At 44.6% G+C, this 21,042-nt stretch overlaps 1 protein-coding gene across 1 annotated transcript; it reads right to left on the bottom strand.

Annotated features, from left to right (window-relative positions):
- Positions 1–13,305: 13,305 nt before the first annotated feature.
- LOC123166618 (serine/arginine repetitive matrix protein 1) lies at positions 13,306–18,506 on the bottom strand. The gene is made up of 3 exons (XM_044584423.1): positions 17,970–18,506; positions 14,264–14,615; positions 13,306–14,127 (listed from the first exon to the last, which is right to left on the bottom strand). The coding sequence occupies exons 1-3, from the start codon at positions 18,406–18,408 to the stop codon at positions 13,473–13,475; spliced, it is 1,446 nt and encodes a 481-aa protein (XP_044440358.1). The 5' UTR covers positions 18,409–18,506; the 3' UTR covers positions 13,306–13,472.
- Between the last annotated feature and the right edge of the window lie 2,536 nt (positions 18,507–21,042).

Here is a 21,042-nt window from a genome sequence, read left to right on the forward strand (position 1 = left end):
ATCAAAGTCCTCATATGAACATCATCGTGCTAACAACTCTATTTCGCAGGGAAGAGCCATGGGCTATGAATATGAGCATTATTCTTCTAATCATTATGTTCATAAGTCCTCGAAGAATTTCTCTGCCTATTCATATGCTTACCCTAACTTCTCTTATGTGAAACGAAATTGGCTTCTATGCCACCTTTTTCGTATGGAGCTCGCAGAGTGATGAACTCTTTGCCACCCCTTCAGATGTGGGTGGTGAAGAAAAAGAACTAATCTTTTATGCAGGGTCAGGTCTCCAGACGTATTTGAACGTCTGAAGAATTTGCTGGAGACCTGAAGACTGCCTGAAAGGACGCAGGCTAATCATGAAGAAATGAACTTTCATTTCTCACGTCCTCATACTGCTTTATCTGTTCTATTGCTTGATGAAATTGATCTGATGAATGATGTCATATTCTTCACTAATGAAGTATATGAAGTTCGTAAGTTGCACTAATTCATCTGCAGGATGATCAACCCAAAGTCACTGAGTGGGTCCTCGATAGTGGATGTACAAATCACATGACTGGTGACAAGAATCTATTGATTGATGCTCCCTTATCACCATCGCATCTGAAGCATATCATCTTTGCTGACAAAGGCAAAAGTCAGGTATTGGGTCTAGGTAAGGTTGCGATCACAAAGGATCGACACATGGACAAAGTCATGCTTGTCGAGTCCTTAGGATACAACCTCATGTCTGTCTCAATGCTTTGTGATCTTGATATGGTAGTTGTCTTTGGCAAGTATCGTTGTGTTGTGGTTATGGAAGCTGACAATTCCAAAGTCTTCGAAGGCTTTAGGAGAGGAGACTTGTATATTGTTGATTTCTCTACAGGACCGCAACCAGCCGTGTGCCTACTCGCAAAAGCTTCAGAAGGTTGGCTATGGCATCGACGACTTGGTCATGCAGGCATGAGGAATTTGCACACGCTTGCAAAGAAGAAGCATGTCATTGGCATTGAGAATGTCAAATTCCTCAAGGATCACTTGTGTGGAGCTTGTGAAGCTGGAAAGATGACCAAGGCTAAGCATCCAGCGAAGACTATCATGACCACTACTCGACCATTCGAATTGCTTCACATGGACCTCTTTGGTCCTAACCATTACTCAGCTGTCACAAATGACGCATCTCTCTATGGGCTTGTTATTGTTGATGATTACTCTCGTTACACATGGGTACACATTGTTACTTACAAACATGAAGTGCAGGAAGTCTTCAAACGATTTTCCTCGAGGGCTTCAACCAACTTTGGTGTGAAGATCAAGCACATCAGAAGTGACAATGGAACTGAGTTCAAGAATTCTGGTCTTGATGACTATCTTGATGAACTTGGTATTACTCATGAGTTATCTTCTCCTTACACTCCTCAGCAGAATGGCATCGTGGAGCGCAAGAACAGAACTCTTGTTGAGATGGCTCGCACTATGCTTGATGAGTACAAGACGCCTCGTCACTTCTGGATTGAGGCAATTTATACTGCATGCCACATCATCAACAGGGTATATCTTCACAAATTCTTCAAGAAGGTTGCCTATGAACTCCTCACTGACAAGAAACCCAATGTGAGTTATTTCAAAGTCTTCGGTGCTAAATGTTGGATTAGAGATCCTCATCACAATGCTAAATTTGCACCAAAAGCACATGAAGGTTTTATGCTTGGTTACGGAAAGGACTCGCACACCTACAGAGTCTTCAACACCGTTCTTCACAAGGTTGTTGAAACTGTAGATGTGCGGTTCGATGAAACTAATGGCTCGCAAAGAGAGCACCTACCCTCTGTGATAGATGAACCAGCACCTGAGGAAACTATCAAGTTCAAGGCTACTGAGGATGTCATTCCTATCGAAGAATCTGCTAAAGAATTCACTCCAGAACGTGAAGAACGTCGAGCTAGTGCACCTGAAGAAATAGCTGAAGAAAATGGTGTTGAAGAAAATGCTGATCAAATTCCTCGACGACAACCTACTCATCCTCGCGTTGCAAAAGAAGTGCAAGTTGAGAAGATCATCGATGACATTGAAGCACCAGGTCCTCTCACACGCTCAAAAGCTTCACATTTATCTAACTTTTGTGGGCACTATGCTTTTGTCTCTATCACAGAGCCCACTAAGGTAGATGAAGCATTTCTGGAGCCTGAGTGGATTCAGGCCATGCAAGAAGAATTACATCAGTTCGAGCTCAACAACGTCTGGGAACTGGTCAATCGTCCAAATCCTCGCAAACACAATATCATTGGCACAAAGTGGATCTACCGCAACAAGCAAGATGAAAATGGCCTTGTGGTGAGGAATAAGGCACGGCTAGTAGCTCAAGGCTACACATAGGTTGAAGGAATTGATTTCGGTGAAACTTTTGCACCTGTTGCTAGACGTGAAGCTATTCGCATATTACTTGCTTATGCTAACCATCATGATATCACTTTATATCAAATGGATGTGAAAAGTGCATTCCTCAATGGTAAGCTTGAGGAAGAAGTATATGTTGCTCAACCCCCAGGTTTTGAAGATCCTAAGCATCCTAAGAAAGTCTTCAGACTCAATAAGGCCCTCTATGGCCTCAAGCAGGCCCCTCGGGCATGGTATGATACTTTGAAGGAATTCCTCATGAAGAAAGGCTTCAAACCCGGTTCACTCGACCCTACACTTTTCACTAAATCATATGATGATGAATTGTTTGTATGCCAAATATACGTTGATGATATCATCTTTGGCTGTACTGACCAACGTTATAGTGATGAATTTGCCTATATGATGAGTGAAGAATATCAAATGTCTATGATGGGAGAGTTGAAATTCTTCTTAGGTCTTCAAATTCGTCAACAGCGCAATGGCATATTCATATCTCAGGAGAAATACCTCAAGGATGTACTGAGGAAATTCGGCATGCAAGATTGCAAAGGCGTCAAAATTCCGATGCCCACAAATGGCCATCTGTGCACTGATGAAAATGGTATTGACTTCGATCAAAAGGTATACCGCTCCATGATTGGTTCTTTATTGTACTTATGTGCATCTAGGCCAGATATTATGCTTAGTGTTTGCATGTGTGCCCGATTTCAAGCTACACCGAAGGAATCACACCATAAGGCTGTGAAACATATTCTTCGATATCTAGCTCACACACCAACACTAGGATTATGGTACCCCAAGGGCTCGGCTTTTGATCTCGTTGGATATTCTGACTCTGACGATGCTGGTGATCGTGTGGATCGCAAGTCAACATCTAGTACATGTCATTTCCTCGGACGATCTTTGGTCTGTTGGTCCTCGAAGAAACAGAACTGCGTATCACTGTCTACTGCTGAAGCTGAGTACATTGCTGCTGGTTCTTGCTGTGCTCAACTGCTTTGGATGAAGAAAACTCTCAAGGACTACGGCGTCAACGTGAAGAATGTGCCTCTCTTCTGTGACAATGAGAGTGCCATCAAGATTTCTCACAACCCAGTTCAGCACTCGAAGACAAAGCACATTCAGATTCGTCATCATTTTCTTCGCGATCATGTGTTGAAGGGCGACATTTCTATTGAGCATGTGAAGACTGAAGAACATCTAGCCGATATCTTCACAAAGTCCTTGGATGAGAAGAGATTTAGCAAGTTGCGGTGTGAGCTAAATATCCTAGAATCTTCGAATGTTCTTTGAAAAGGACACTCATCCTAACACTTATGCAAAATTGATGACTTAGATGTGCAACACATGAAGAAACGTTTTTCTTCAATCAATGAAGAATAACACTCTAAGTGTGAAGAAATTAATGAAGAATTTGATTCTAAGAACCCTACGATAATTGTACGCGGTGTCTGAAATCATCATTCATATACGGTGGGTCACGCCACCACAAAAGTTGAAAATCTTCAAGTTGAGTTTTTCCTCAGTTTTTGAAATTCCTCAATTATTCATATTCTTCAACTTTGCAAAATCTTCACTGTTTCCGTCGTTTTTCTTCATTGGCTATATATTGTCCTCTATAGCATTCACTTATGGCTAATTCTTCAAGTTGGTTTTTCTGCTAAGTGAATGTGATCGGACCCTTCCCCCTCTATGCTATACTCAACCCAATCTATTCACAAATTCTTCATGTGCATTCTATATGAAACTCGTTCAAAATCTTCACTGTGTCCTTGTCAGCTAAAGAATTTGCGAACGGAACTTTTAACTTATCTTATCCAAATTTTCGGCTTTGCCGCTCAAACCGTTCCGCATCCCACGATAGACTTATCTATTCACCCGCGATCTAACATGATCTCCACTTCTCAGTACGTGGGTGACACATGTCATGCAAATGAGAAGGGTCAGGGGCACGTTCGTCCAATTTCTTCGGGCGAACCGTTTTTCACCGTGGCTATAAATACCCCCTCTCCCCTTCCTCACTTCCTTTACTCCGCTCGACCTCTCTTCAGCTCGAGCCTCTCAAACCCTAGCGCCGCCGCTACATCATCGTCGCCGGTGAGGAAGAGCTTCACTGCCTCGACCTCGTCGCCGCCGTACTCACGCCGGTCGCGGAAATCTTCACTCCGCCGCCGCCGTAGCCGTCTTCCTCCGCCAAGTTAGGGCATGGAAGATCTGCACAGACGAGCTTCACCTCTCCACATCCCAGTTCGTCGTGTTCTTCGTTCAGGGTAATTAAAAGTTACTTTTACTGCCCTCTTTGATTCAAATGTTTACTAAAAAAATCTTCAAAGGTGTTTTTTTCTTCAAATCCTCACACACTGAACACCTCACTTGTCATCTGTTCTTGATTCGTTTCTCTAAGCATCATTTTTCTTCAAGATTCCTCAATTGTGTGGATCTTCAATCTATACAACTCTGGAACCTAAGACAAAGAACGCTTAGTGAAATTCTTCAAGACTCATCTGGTCAAATTCCTCAAACTTGTTCTTTTTGAAAAACCTTCTGAGAACGCATATGACCTCTCCAAATTCCTCGCAACTATACTCTGTTGACATGTACTCATGTCCGCTGCTGAATCACTAGGTTCTCATCAACTTAACTCATTAGCAGCGTTCCTCGAAGAAAAGTTGCATACTTCTTCAGAGAGTTCAATTGTTCAAATTCCTCAACTGAAGAAAATGGCTGATGGAAAGAAGCCATAGAAAGGAGGAAAGAGGCCTGAGGTCAATACTGCCTTTGAAATCCCTGAGGACATTTATGCTGGGTACTGCACACCCCCTGAGGAAGATAAGAATCAGCGCAAGGTGCGCATTCAGAGGATAGAAAGGAGATGGGCAAAAGAGTGGAGGGAGTACAGGTATGTGACTTCAAAATACATGAAGAAATTCGTTGTTACTCCTCCATGCTCAAGACCTCCATTGGCACCTAGCCAAGAGGCAGATCCCACTAGCATCAAGCGCGGTGAGGATTTTCCTGAAGAATGGGCCAAGCGCCAGGCCAAGTTGGCCAACCAGGCAAAAGATGCAGTGAAGAAATTCAACGAAGATTCCACTGTTGCTGCTGCTGAGGCCTCTGTAAGGCCGAAGAAATCCATGGCAAAGAAGCCTGCGCACAAGCCAAGTGCCTCTTCTTCAATGCCCTCACGGCCAATTTCCTCAGCTCAGCCCTCACGGCCAATTCCTCAAGCCGCTCCTGCTCCTCCAAAGTCCTCAGCTGCTCCGACAAAATCCTCAGCACCTGTGCATCTCGCCACGTGCCAAAGGACTACAGGCATCTCTATTGCCTCGGGAGCTTCAGCTAGTTCCTCAGCTGCACCAAATTCTTCAACGGGACCCTCTCTGCTGAAGACAAAGACCACTGCTGGACGAGGCTCTCGCCCAAGTCCTCAGAAGAAGCAGGTCGCCTTCCAAGTGTCGTCTGAAGAAGACGAAGCTGATGATGAAGAACTTGCTGAAATCATCAAAGATAGGCAAGTCAGGGCCGCTAGAGCCAAGGGCACAGATGTGCCACTGCTTTTGGATCCAAAGTTGATCCTCGACTATATTGATCTCTGGCACAAGGACCCGAACACTCATATGCCTGATTTCAAGTTGACACCTGGCCAAAGTCACATGCTGACCCATTTCATCAGTGAAGAAAAATGGAAATATGAGAAGGCCAGGCAGCTCAAGAAAGCACAGTACATGAAGGAGAAGTTCCTGAAGAACAACGTTGTCTCTATGACAACTGATGAACTTGTAAAGATCCAGTCTGAAATCAAAGTCCTCAGCGATGATTTCAACGCTTACTATGCTGATTGGAAAGGAGCCAAGGTCAAGTTCGTCAACCTGACGAAGACATTAACTTAAAGTGCCGCTGCCCTATGCATATTGAAGTCACTCCGGCTGAAGCATCTGCTCAGCCAACTGAAAAACATGCCAGCACCGCTGATGACAATCAGGCTGCTGAAGACAATGTGAGTTCTAGGGCTGATGACTGCATTCCAGCCACTGAAGAAATTCCCAGGACACCCACTAGTGGTGCGCCTGAAGAAAATGAAGAGGTCGGGGCAACTGCATCAGTTGTGCCTGAAGAAACTGAACCAAATTCCTCTGCTCCTCCTGCGCCTATTCCAACTCCATTCCTTCCATCTGCATCAGATGTGAAGAAGACCAAGGCTGTAGAGCGTGCAGCTGTGAAGAAAAAGGAAATCATCAGCTTCTTCAGATTCTTCAGCTCCGAAGAAAATGAAGTCTATGACCAGCTCTTTTGCAAACCCCATTGATGCTGTTCCGATCTCAACCATGCCATCAAAGGACCTTGTTCCTTTTGATGAAGAATATGTGATCCCTAGCGAATCTGATGAAGAAACTCCTTCTGCTGCTACGTGAGAGCAGATGGATGAAGAAATTGAAGTGGATGAAATCCCTTCAACCCCAGTCGTTTCCTCGCCTATGCCTCAGTTCACAGCTGAAGAGGCTGGCGTTGAAGAAATTGAAGATGAAGATGTGGACATTGGATGTACCACACCAGTGATGAATGATGACTTTTGGGAAAGTCAGCACCCCAATTCTCCACTCTTCACTCCACTGCAGCAAATTCCTCAGTCCCCAGTCACTACAGTTCAAATGGGATCTGATGAAGTTCATAAAGACATTCCAGCCGCTAGTGCTGAAGAAAATGAAAATGAAGAATTCAAGAACCAGGCTGCCACTGAAGAGGAACCAGAAATTCCTCAGCCTGAAGAACCTGAGATTGCGATTCCTGAGGTTGTGATGCAACTCACTGACACTCCTCTGCCCAAGGCAAAGGATCCATTCTCCAGGAAGCAAAAATTCAAGACTGATGCCTTATTTGGCGATCATGTATTCTTCACTGATTACAACCCTTATGACTCTGCTCGCATAAGGAAGAGGCGTTTCTGGACTGCCAGCCAGGCAAATTTCTATTCCTCAGTGTTGTTCAACAAAGACAAAGTCTTCGATCATGAGCACATTCCTCACGTGGATATGGAATCTCTGCCGTGCTTTGAGCCAGTCCTCGGTGTTCTTCACGACGCTGGACTGTTAAATTTCTGCACTGACATCTGTATTGGAAGGAAGAACTTATTCTTCAATTTAGGCAACACTGCACATCACCGGCAACTCTGAAGATGTGAATTCATGGGTGCTGGACTGGATGTCTGAAAACACTCACTACAAGGCACCAGCTACTTAATTGCTTCGTGCCTTACCACTCAGTCCTCCCCTTGAAGGTGCTTGTTGCGTCTACAATGAACCTGAACTAACCGATCACTACATGCAAGTGCTGATGAAGCCTTTGAAGCCAGGTCAGGCCCCAAGAACAAAATTCCTTGTGAAGGAATTGTTGTATGTGCCTCGGACTGTCTATCGCATTCTGACAAAGACAATGAGTCCTATCAAGGGCCACGACTCAAATGAAGAACAAGTCGTTGGCATCATGAAGAATCTGCTTTTCAATATCATTCATGGCATTCCCATAAACTTCCATGATTTCTTCATGAGGACTCTGGCCAATGTCGCCATGTCACCATTTGAGTTGAAGCCTTATGCACCTTGGATTATGAGATTCATCAGGACAAGGTCTTCACTCAACTATAAAGCTGATACACTGAACCATTGCAGCTACTTGCCCCCAATTGAAGTCCTCAAACGGACATTTTCCTCAGCTGATGAAAAGGGCAAGGCTACTGCTGTAATTGATGAAGGCATTCGTCCATTGGATGGACAATTTCGCAAGGCTGCATCCTACTCCACCAATGATGACTCTGCCACCCATGACTCTGCCGCCAACGCACCCAAGAAAAATCCTCAAGGCACAGCACCCAGGGTGATGACTGACCGCGAGCTTCTCCTCAGTCTTCACCAGAAGGTTGATCGCAATCATAAATGGGTCAAGCGTCAGTTTGGTTCAATTCTTCACAACATGACTACTACCCATAATGCAGTGAAGAAAAACCACTACTACCTTCATGAAACCCTCAACCGCACCTGGGCTGTTCTGTCTCAAGTCTATAGTGAAGAAGATCTGAAGAAAATGGGTCTCAAGGAAGATCTTGACTGGGCTGCACCTCCTCCGAAGAAGTACAAGAAGGTCAAGGTTCCTTCCTTGGTGGCGAGCTCCTATTCTTCATCATGTGACACTGATGAACATGAAGATTTGGACGACACTGCGGCAGGCCCTACATCAACAAACGACCCCAACAACGCTGACGCTCCTTCATCACCTTGATATTCTTCAGGGGCGTTAGTCCTCATTTTCAACCCTTTTGGTCATTCGATGACAAAGGGGGAGAAATTTGAGTTAGTCTTCAAGCGGGTCTATCTTATGGGCGTTTTTTTTCTAAAGTTACAACTCTCGTTCTTCTCATGACTTTGTTGGATCGAGTTGTAAACTTAGACTCTATGGTGGCCTGATACTTTTGTTGTTTCTTCTGCATGCTTATTCCTCGTTAATGTTATTGCACGCATGCTGAATTACATCAGTCACCATATTTCATCATGCATTTCAAATTCTTCATATATTATGTCAAATGCGTGTATGAATTACAAGATATAGGGGGAGATCTCCATGATTCAACTCTTCAAGTGTGCATTGCTTCAAAAGCAAATTCCTCACTATGCACATCTTCAGGGGGAATTCTTCTATATCTTGCAATCAAATTCCTAAATATCAGTATTTACACTTCATATGTTTATCCCCGTTGAAAACTTAACCTATATTGTCACCAATCACCAAAAAGGGGGAGATTGTAAGTGCATCTAGTGCCCCTTGGTGATTTTGGTGTATTGAAGACTTATAGGTTAAGGGACTAATGTGTTTATGAGTGTACACAGGTCTATAAGTCTATGAGAAGTTTGATATTTACAGAGAAAGTTGACCCCTAAAAATGAAGTTCTTCGACTGAAGACTTTGGTATTTCTGAAGACTTTGAAAGTGAAGAAATTGGTGTGACCTTGAAGACTTGGTATTCATTTGAGGAACATGAAGCGTGAAGACTTTTGTTTTCGTAGTTTCATTTTCTCTTTCTTGAGTCATAGGAAACACCGTGCTGTTAAAGGGGGTCGAGGAAATACAAAGGAAAAAATTCCAAGTGATGCTCAACTCAAAATCCTATACCTACCAATCCCTTCAAGTGAAGCCATTGGAAATCTCATACAGTTCAGTCATATTCCTCAGTGACAGAGACGTAGTTCTTTTGGTCTCTGAGGAATTTGTTCTGACTGAGGAGTTAGGAATTCGCCAGTGCGGATTGCCTACACAGTGAGGAACATGATAGACCTGAGGAATTTGATACTCAAATTTCCGACCGTTGCTGTGCTATGCGCCAGCTGTCCCAAAATATCTACCCACCTAACGGTCATATCATTGAAGGGCATTTATGTCTTATCATGTCGGGCTGCTCCCTAGGCTATAAATAGCCGCCCCCTACAACCATTAGCTGGTTGGCTGCTCCGAGAGAAACTGACACTTGTCATTTGAGAGCATCCCATCCTCCGAGGACTTTGAGTGAAAATCATCAAGTGAGGAAAACCCCAAACCCAAACACCTACAAACCCAAAGTGATTGAGCATCACTGAAGAGATTGATCCTGCGTGGATCCGATGCTTGTTACCTTTGAAGACTGTGCTTCTTCCAGACGGTTAGGCGTCATGGTCTAGAGCATCCAAGAGGAAATTGTGGATCGCCGAGTGACCGAGTTTGTGAAGGTTTGGAAGTCACCTGAAGACTTACCACGAGTGATTGGATGAGGTCTGTGTGACCTTAGTTCAAGGAGAATACGGTGAGGACTGTGTGTCCGGGACTGGGTGTCCTCAGGTTTAAATACCTAGCCGCTCCAACCAGACGTACAACTGAGACAGCAGTTGGAACTGGTCTACCAAATCATTGTCTTCACCAAGCTTACTGGTTCTATTTCCTCAACTCTTCCATTTCCTCATTACTGTGGTGTATGCTTGTTCATATCTGTGTTTGAAGACTTTGACTGAAGACTTTCTCAATTTCCTCAGTTCAATTTCCTCAGTCTGTTTGTCTTCATCCTGTGTTTACGCTTTCTGTACTCTGTGCTTGTTTTCATTTCATCATGATGACTATGCTTGTGTTCTGCTATGCATATTTTTCAGTACTTATTCCGCTGCAAGTAGTTCTTCGCTAAGGAATTTCCTCACCCACAAATTCCTTAGTGAAGAATTTATAAAAATCGCCTATTCACCCCCCCCCCTCTAGTCGATATAACGCACTTTCAATTGGTACCAGAGCAAGGTACTCCCTTGTTCTGTGTGATTTTGGTTTAACCACCTGGAGTTTTAGTTATGTCGGCCGCATGTATGAAGAAAGTGACATGTCCCATCTTTGACAATCATGATTATCCCAAGTGGAAGCCATGATGAAGAAGCGCCTCATGGCGATGAACAGCGAACTGTGGACCGTCACTGAGATTGGTCTTACCGATCTGTGCAAGACGGCGGAAGCTGATTGCAGCCTTGCGAAATTGTCCATCCAATGGACGAATGCCTTCATCAATTACAGCAGTAGCCTTGCCCTTTTCATCAACTGAGGAAAATGTCCGTTTGAGGACTTCAATTGGGGGCAAGTAGCTGCAATGGTTCAGTGTATCAGCTTTATAGTTGAGTGAAGACCTTGTCCTGATGAATCTCATAATCCAAGGTGCATAAGGCTTCAACTCAAATGGTGACATGGCGACATTGGCCAGAGTCCTCATGAAGAAATCATGGAAGTTTATGGGAATGCCATGAATGATATTGAAAAGCAGATTCTTCATGATGCCAACGACTTGTTCTTCATTTGAGTCGTGGCCCTTGATAGGACTCATTGTCTTCGTCAGAATGCGATAGACAGTCCGAGGCACATACAGCAATTCCTTCACAAGGAATTTTGTTCTTGGGGCCTGACCTGGCTTCAAAGGCTTCATCAGCACTTGCATGTAGTGATCGGTTAGCTCAGGTTCATTGTAGACGCAACAAGCACCTTCAATGGGCGAACTGAGAGGTAAGGCACGAAGCAATTCAGTAGCTGGTGCCTTGTAGTGAGTGTTTTCAGACATCCAGTCCAGCACCCATGAATTCACATCTTCAGAATTTTCGGTGATGTGCAGCGTCGCATAAAATTGAAGATGAAGATGTGGACATTGGATGTACCACACCAGTGATGAATGATGACTTTTGGAAAAGTCAGCACCCCAATTCTCCACTCTTCACTCCACTGCAGCAAGCTCTGTCGTGAACGGCCGTAGCAAAAAAACGCTGGACGTAGCAAAAACTGAGGACGGTTGCAGCAAAAAAATGGATGGATGGATGTAGCAAGAACCCTAGCCGGCTGTAGCAAACAGATTTCTCTGTGGTTTGGTTGAAGCTTTTTTCATCTAGCATTGGAGCATTTTGTGTCAACGGTTGAAGCTTTCCCCGATTAACAGTGCCGGTTGAAGCTCTTTTCTATCTAGGGTTTGAAGCTATTTTTTTCAATGGTTGCAGCAAAAAAAGGATACGACGGTTCCAACATTGCCTTCGCCTATCGTGCATCAATGCTCACGGTCGTTACACCCCCGTCGATCGCCATTGCAACATGCATCTCGGTCACCAATGCAGCTCACATGTGCCCATAGGTGGGGTTGCCGTTGGCTATGGTCATCTTCTCCGCCCGCGGTGACTCCCCTAGCAACAGGCGGCAGCAGTTGTCTCCAGCAGCAGGCGATGGCGGTTGGTCTCCAGCAGGAGCCTCGGGTTTCATGAAGTTCAGGGGAAGATGGGGGGCAATGAAAAAATGGGAATGGATAAGAGGAAGAAAGGTGGAAGAAGATAAAGCAAAGAGAAAAAACAGAGCATGCGATGGGAGAGCGAGTCACGGGGCGTACGATATGGAGGAATTGAACATTGCGCGTGCAACCACCCGATAACTTCGGCCGGCACGCCGTCTACAAGTGTTTTCCTTTTTGTTTCCCCCCTCTGGCTGCCGTAGCCGCCTTCCTTAACAAGCCCTCAAGCCTACTTTGTGCACCATCCTCATATAAGCTTATGGGTTGACCCCAAAGGCCGAATTCAATGGTATAAAAGGCTTTAATAAGGCTCATCGGTTGTCAACGCAGCCACCCATTCTTCTCCATCGCCCATGCTCATCCTTGAAGTTTATATATAGTAGGACCCTTCCCAAGTCTTGTACCAAGCAGGGAGAGGTAGTGTATAGTACCCGAGAACACAACTAAGATTAATTTCTTGGAAGCTAAGATAATCATATAAAGATGATGATTATCTCAACGGTTAGAGGCACTAGGTCTTGATTTGACTAATGGATGCGGTGGTAAAAGGCACACTTAAGCATTATGACAGTTTTAATAATAAAACTACCATGCAAGACAAATGAAGTATATGTGAACACTTAGATTACAATTGGTCCTATGTGCAAAATGATTTATTTTATTTTTGTGAATTATATGTGCAAAATGAATTGATACACCTGGTGTAACCAGCACAAGATATACACATTCATAACACAAATCAAGGCGTACCGCGACCTGTCCCCGTTCCCAGTGCAAATCCTAAATAGGCCTTGGTGAAACATGAGCAGAACTTGTGTTTCTTCCAGCTCTGCCAATGATGACTTTTTCATTGATGTTTCGAGCCATCCTGCAATGTAGTGGGTTCCACTGAAAGCTCATATTGTCGTGATGGCGGAACCCTCTGGTTATACCCACAACTCCTGGACCACAAGGGCCGGCCAATGCATGTGACCAACAGCTGCCGAGCAACCTGAAATCCTTATGTTGGCATATACTCCACCCGACCAGGCTTGAGGGTATAACCCAACCGAGAAGCAACCCAAAGAAGCAAATAATCAGATCAGCTTTGACATAACAACCCAGCTGCTCACTGAACCAAAATAATACCACCATCCTATGTATAGTGGACTTGTTCATTTCAGAACATTGCAAATGTCATCACAGTTGAGGAAACAGTACGGGTAGTTTAATATTACAGGCTTGACCTGCACCGTCTTAACTAGATTTTTCTTTCCAGAGCATCAGTTCCAAGGATGAACTAGTACCGTCCATCATCCCTACCATGAAGAGCAGCGCGCCGATCATCTCGACCCTCGCCGGGGTATGGATCACCTCCTGGCCTGTAAACACGGCCACGCCCACGTCCACGCCCGCGCCCAGCATCCAACCGCCCCCGGCCTACATATGAACCACCATACTCTAGGTCTGGTCGACCTCTGCCCAAGAAAGCACCCTTCATTGGTCTGTTACCTGCAGGAGATCTGCTTCTGTCCCGCATATCGCTCCCCCAGCTCCCCTGAGGAGATCGGCTCCTGTCAAGATACAACCCACCATGTGGACGCTCCCTCTGCTTGTACTCCGCAGCAGACCACTCAAACTTCACAGGGTCACGCAACTCACGTTCACCACGGAAACCCCTTTCACTCTGCAACGGATCTGGAAATCGTCCTACACGATCTGGAGGCGATCTAGCTGGATAACTTCTAGGATCACCCACACCCCAATCACGGGGTGCTGGCTTGTACCTGGCCATTTCTCTTGGAGGGGCACGATCACTTGGTGGACCAAGCGGCCTTGCAGGCACTCGTGGAGGAGAGTCAAAGTAACCCCTGTGAGGACTGCGACTAGACTCATAGCGGTGTTTGTTGCAGTTGTTACAGTGGCTTCTTCGAGCAAAGTTGAGGTTTCCACAGCTGAAATAAAAGGCAATGAAAACATTAAGTTAAGGCAAGCAAGATTAAGTGCAGTAATTACGATAAGCTGAAAAACATTAAGTTAAGGCAAGCAAGATTAAGTGCAGTAATTACGATAAGCTGAAAAACAATATACCTCGGATTCTGGCATATCCAATCACCTTCTCTTGGTGAAAGATTTGGATCATTCCTGTGAACATATTCTCCATCAATTAGAATGAACTCCTTTCCAGGACCATTATAGCCCCCCCTCCCGTGCGACCTGCCTCCTCTTCCATATGGTGGAGAAACATCTCGGAACCTTGCACCTCCTCTACCACCCCCTTCATATCCCCTACCACCCACTTCATATCCCCTACCACCCCTTGCATATCCTCTACCATTCCCTTCATAGCCATGGGTGTAACGTGGACCAATAGCGTCATCAAAGTTGCTGCTTTCTAATCTGCGTTGGCGCGGAGGTGATGGTCCAGCATGCATGCCATATCCTGCAAAGAAAGTAACAGCAATTCCAAATAAACATTAGAAGACACGAAACATGAATATTCAGCAAAGAAGTGCTTACTCCAGCCACATGGGGTTGAAACAGGCAAACCCCATCTGGAGAACCACTTACAACAAAATTACTCTCCACATACCGAATGAGGTAGTAATTGCAAAGGCCAACATTTCTTAAGAAAGCTCTGAGAAGGAAATACCGTTGAAGCTGCTGCTCAACCCAAAACACGACTATCTGATTCATGACTACACATTCAGATATTGTAATCAGATTCTGCTAAGAAAAGCTTATCTCCAAGTGAGCCAGTAACAGCCCCATAACTTCACGCAAAGTCAGGAACTCTCAACCATTCATCATGCCAATGCATATGCGCCAAAGCAGTACAGCGCGGCAGTTCGCCAATGGTATCTTGGAGAGTAAGTATGCAGTCGGCCTAAAACACAGGGGTTTCTCTTCCAAGACCCTCCATATAAGGCTAGCTTATTGGGCATTATTAGGCTAATTCTCCATTTAAAGTTAAAGAGAAGTTCCTACATGAAGAAGGCATAAGCAACAGGCAGCAGGAATCCTATGTTACTTCCTACCAGATGTTGTCTTCCTGCAAAGGCTACCAAGTTGTCTGTCTGCTTCAATCTTCTCTTTACCATCAAACAAACTCGCAATCTTACTAGCACATAGGGTCTTGGACAATGAAATCTCAGTTGTCCATATCAAAAAGTAGACAATTCAGTATCCAAGCATCATGCAGATGCCTAATGCCGAAGTCCCTGTACCGATTGATGATATCAACTGCTGCACTCGCTGATGGACACTATGCTGGTATCCGCAGTGCACTTTCCTTGACCGAATCTCCAACAACTTGTTGGGAAAACGGTCAAAAGAACATCATGATGCTACTTCCAAAATGTATCCCACGACTTAATTCATTGTAAAGTTATCAGAACTACCAAATACTCAAAATGGAGTAGGTCAGGTTGTATTGATGCAACAAGACGCAACTCAGATTCATGTTAACTCCAAAAACTCAGGCAGCGCCAAAACACTGACCACGGCTTCCTCGACACTACCTCAAGTTCAACACGACTATTCTTATCTCAAAAGCTCAAATGGAGCAGTTGATCAGGTCCAACAATTGATCTTGGCAAGATGTGACTCCTCATATTCATAACAATGGATGATCCCTAATGCTGAAATCCCTGTACCAATTGATGATATCAACTGCTGCACTTGCTGATGTACTTTATTCCGGAATCTGCAGCGTGTTTTTCTCAACCAAATCTCCATCAACTTTTTGAAAAGATGGTCAGACGAACGCCATGATGCTAATTCCAAAATGTAGCTCATGACTTAACTCATTGTGAAGTTATCAGAATTGCCAAATAATCAAAATGGAGGAGTTGGTCAGGTTGTATTGATGCAACAAGACACAACTCAGATTCATATTAAAGGAATTCCTAAATATCCACGTGCCAAGTTAATTTCAACAAGACTTGTAGCTCTCGGACAAGTATGTAACCACAGCTGCATCAATACAATTCAGGTCCTCAGCCCTTGTTTTGCCGATTATCACAACTCCAACCTTGTCAGGGTTCACCAATTGCACAGCAACTGAGTTGTTATGGCATCCACATTAAATACCAAAAAGGCTAAACCAACAAGCAGACATTGCCATAAGAAGCGTCAATACTAAGATCCTGTCTCCTATGCAGCCAAGTTGAAAACTGTTACAGTAGAACAGCCAATTCCATACTTCATTTGATACTTAGAGGGGGTTGCAGTGCTTGGCCATAATACTGAATATCCAAGCCAGTAAAGAATTAGATAATATCTACAAACTACAATCGCTTGAAAGTCAAAACAAATCAGGAGATTTTGCAGTTCGTCGTGCATTATGTTCCTACATATAGTGGTTTAATGCTGAAACTAAATATTCCTACATCGTATATAGGAATTTGAACTAGTCGCGTCAAAAGAGAAGGCAGAGTTGAAATTGACAAGTTACTAAAAATCAATCTTGCCATAGAACATCAGACATGGTAAAGAAAAAATGGATAGTATCACATACAAAATTATGAATAATCATAGAAATTATATACATTGCCATGAATAAGAACAAAAGCCAGAGCAAATGCTGGCAACAAAGAATAAACCTCTTAACATATTTGACCAAACTTCCTAAAAATTACTCTCTCAACTTTAGCATGGTGAAAATTTCATGTAATCAAAAGACCAAATGTTCAAATCTGAAGCCCATTAATGCAATTATATACTTATGTAAGTCTGACAAGAGAAGCAGATCAAACCATAACTTAAGGGCTTAAGGAATCAAGGCATCCATTAAGAGAAATCAAGTAAGGCAACATTAAATAAAAGCAAACCAAACAGTATGTATAGGGGTTCTCAAGGTAAGGAACACATGGCACCCAACTCACTCAAGAAAGGAATCATAACTGATGTGAAGAACACAATTTACCATGCAAAAATGCCTGCACCAAGCTCAAGATGAAACATTTATGGAGAATGAGATCATATTCATAGCTATCATGTTAGCTGTTTCACTCAGATGACCTTTTACAAATAGATATATACATCATTTACAAATGTTCTCTAGGTGTAGATCCTCTGATAGGTAAATTCTGATTTAACATTAGCAAGAAAGGGACCACAGCAGTAGCGTACATGTCAGATATAGCACCAATCACAGATTTTGCCAAGAGAACTTACGTCAGAAATTTGTGATTATGCAAACTATGCATAGAAAAAACTACTCCCTCCGTCTCATATTAGTTGACGCTGAAATGGATGTACCTAGACATATTTCAGTGCTAGATACATCCATTTGAGCGACAACTAATATGGGACTGAGGGAGTACAATCTACATCAACTTTGACTGCAAATAATTAAGCGAAGCGTATCTAACCAGCACATAAAACTGGTTATGATTATGCAGATGCAGATTTGGCATAACCTGAGGCGTATGTCAACAGAAGTTATTCGATTTACCAAGATTCTTGCCCAAACATGTTCAAAGCCTTGATCAACCTTTCAATCAAAACAACCCATACAGATAAACAAGGCAAATACCTCACATATATCGCCATATATACAATCGAAGGATTACCAATTATCAGCTGAAGACAAGGAATCATCAATTCATGATGTACACCTTGAATTATCTAACGACCAAACTGATAAACAAGGCAGACAGACTGCATCTTGGATCATCTAACGACCGAACGGAACATACAACATCGAAGAATAACATAGCAGCTTAAGGGGCCAGAAGAATCCAAAAGAAACAGATCTAAAGAAAGTTGGGTGATTCGAGGATTTTCAACCGACCTTGCGGCTCGTCGTAGAATCGTGGGGGGCGAGGCTGGTAACCAGGTGGACTGAAGCGGCGACGCTGGGGGGGCGGCGGGCTGCCAGGGCGGCGCCTCGCAGGGGGCGGCGGCGACCGGCGCCTCTCCCTGATCCGGGGGTCCGGCGACGAGAACTCGCGACGGCGACGCGGGAGCGAGGACCCGCGGCGGCGACCCTGGGCGTCCCCGACGGGGGAGGGGGACGAACGGGCAGGGGACGGGGAGGACGCGCCGTTATCCTGCGGCGGCGGCGGCGGCGACGGCCTGACGACTAGGCTGCTGAGAGGCGCGCGCGCGGGCTGCGGCGGCGGCGGCGCGGGCTCTTCGGGCTCGGCATCCGACCCCGGGGCGCTCCGCTGCGGGGAGGACTCGTAGTCCTCGTCGTCGTCAGGGTCGTCGCCTCTGCCGCGCGGCCGCATCTCGCTCGACGTGTCGTTGCGGTGTGCGGCGCCTCTAGGGTTTGGAGTTCGGAGGGGGAGGGGGAGGGGAGAGGTTGCGGGGACAACAAGTTTGCGACGACCGTAGGAGAGGGGTCAAGCCGCCAACGACTCAAGGGGGTGGTGCGAGCGGACTGGAGATCTCGTCCAATGTGGTTTTCAATGGCTGACCACGTCCACCGTTGGATGAGGGGGGTTGTTAGGGTCTTCACGACGCGGTTGATTCTGGCCGTTGATATGTGTGTAAGCTTGTCTCAAAGGCAAATCGCCTCAAAGGAATCCTGCTGGAGATAATGTCGGACAATTAGAGTGCGTTCCTACTAGGGAGGTTTATAATTGATAATATGTTGATTACATATGAGTTATTTCATTTATCTTATGAACAAAAGAGGAGGGGGTGAAGGTTATGCAGCGATCAAAGTGGACATGAGTGGGACTTTCTCGAAGAGATGATGAGGAAATTGGGCTTCCGTAGGGGATGGATCGACCCCTGAAGTGCGTGTGTACAATCCATAGTTTAAAAAACCAGACCGGACCGGCAGTCGAACCGAAAAAAACCGGAACCGGCGACCTCACGGTTTTTTCAGCTAATAAAACCGTTTTGCAATCAGACCGGAGAAAACCGGTCTAACCGGCCGGTTTTTTGGAAAGCCGGTGAAAAAACCAGGCCATTGAACCGGATAAAACCAGGAAATATTTTTAATAGAAATTGAGAGAAGTGGAATTTGATCCCAAGATGTTTGAGCAGTATGCGGGGCCCGCCCACGGCCCATAACCAACTCGGTTATGCTACTTTCTGGTCCACTACATATAAATAATTTTATTTGACCATTGTTTCACACTACATTAGCACATATATTACTCAACATATATTATTTTATTGCTTAAAAGACCGACAATCGAACCGGTGAACCGGCGGTCCGACCGGTAAAAACCTGAACCGACAACCTTTTCGGTTCGGTTTTTTAAACTATGGTACAATCACACATACCAGATTAAGGTGAATGATAAATTCACCGAACGGTTAAATCTGTCAAAGGGGCTCTGCCAAGGCGGCCCTCTGTCACCATACCTTTTCGTGTTGTGTGATGAGGGGTTGTCTGCCTTATATTACATAGTGCGTTGGTAAATAAAAAGCTAAGTGGGCTAAGAATTTGTCCGGCAGCTCCTCCTGCCACGCATCTATTCTTTATAGATGATTAGGCCCTCATGATCAAGGCAAAGGCGGATGAGGCGTACGAAAGTTGTTTCGGAGTTGTGTATTAACATGGAGAACTCAACAATTATGTTCAGCAGGAAATCAAGTCGGCAAGCAAGAAATCTGGAAAAGTACTCACTAGAGTACACAAGCAAACATGGAACAATGAGCACCTTAGTTTATCGATTTACATTGGCAGGTCAAAGAAAAAAGCATTTTGCTTTCTTGAAGAACAAAATCTGGGTGAGAATCCAAGGATGGGATGAAAGGCTTCTAGCCAAGTCACAGAAGTAAGTGCTTCTTAAAGTCATAGCTCATGTCGTTCCAGCATATGTACTGTCGTGCTTCTATTTATCCAAGTTGTTATGTGACTAATTGAGTGCGATGATTGCTAGGTTTTGATGGAGTCAGTAGGATAAAACAAAAAGTCATTGGATCGGGTGGCCGAAGTTGGTTGAGTCCAAATCAATGGGGGTTGGCTTCCGTGACATACATATTTTCAATGTGGACATGCTTTCAAGACATGTTTTATAGACTTCGGGTCGGGAGCTATGGGAGTGTAACTCGACGACTCATATGGAGCGTTTGTCGCGGTGTCCTGCTCCTTCGAGGAGCACACCATGGAACTGAGGCTAGCAGATGAATTGGGGATCTCATGGACAATTGAGTTTGATTTTGTTGAGATTATGTAGGCTGTGGTGAATCTGCAAAGTACTAAGTATCGGGCGTGGTAGCTATCGGCGACTGTCAACAATTGATGAGTAAGTTTGGTCGGGTGACAATAGAGCATCTTGCTCGAGAAGGTAACGTGAATGCACACACGCCTGCTCGAGTTAGTTACACGAAGAAACTGTAGGAGGAATGACATGGGCATCCTCGTGATTTCCTTATACCCTTTTTAGTAAAAGATATGGTTATTGTTTATATGATGTAGCCAGAGCTTAAAAGAAAAATAAGAGTATTGCTCTGGTGACAATAGTTTCTCCGCGTGCTCTCTCCTTAGCCGTGTTTAAGTTTTTTTAGGGGACTAAGTCGTGTTCAGAAAGAAGATGAACACATTATTTCAGGTGTTGGGCTATGTATGGGCCACGGACACATATAGTTTGAGATCATTGAAAGTGAGAGAGGCCCAATGAGATGAAAACTTTTCCAAGACCTTCCTCGCTAGGCATTAATTTGGCTGAAAATGCCGAATACTTATTCAGTGCTTAAGGTAGGAAATAGCTCCTTAATCGTACACTACTAGGGAAAGGGCTATAGGTAGATGCTTAGTAGTAGCGTGAGGTGAGAACCCAATGCTACTGTTAAGTAGCAATAGAGAGTGGTTAGAACGAGCGCTACATGTACTATGTAACAGTAGCGCGGGCTGCCACGGCAAGCGCTGCTGCTAAGTGGGCTACACAATCCCCCCCCCCCCC

Source organism: Triticum aestivum, chromosome 7D (genome assembly GCF_018294505.1).
Source record: "Triticum aestivum cultivar Chinese Spring chromosome 7D, IWGSC CS RefSeq v2.1, whole genome shotgun sequence".
NCBI classification, from domain to species: Eukaryota; Viridiplantae; Streptophyta; class Magnoliopsida; order Poales; family Poaceae; genus Triticum; species Triticum aestivum.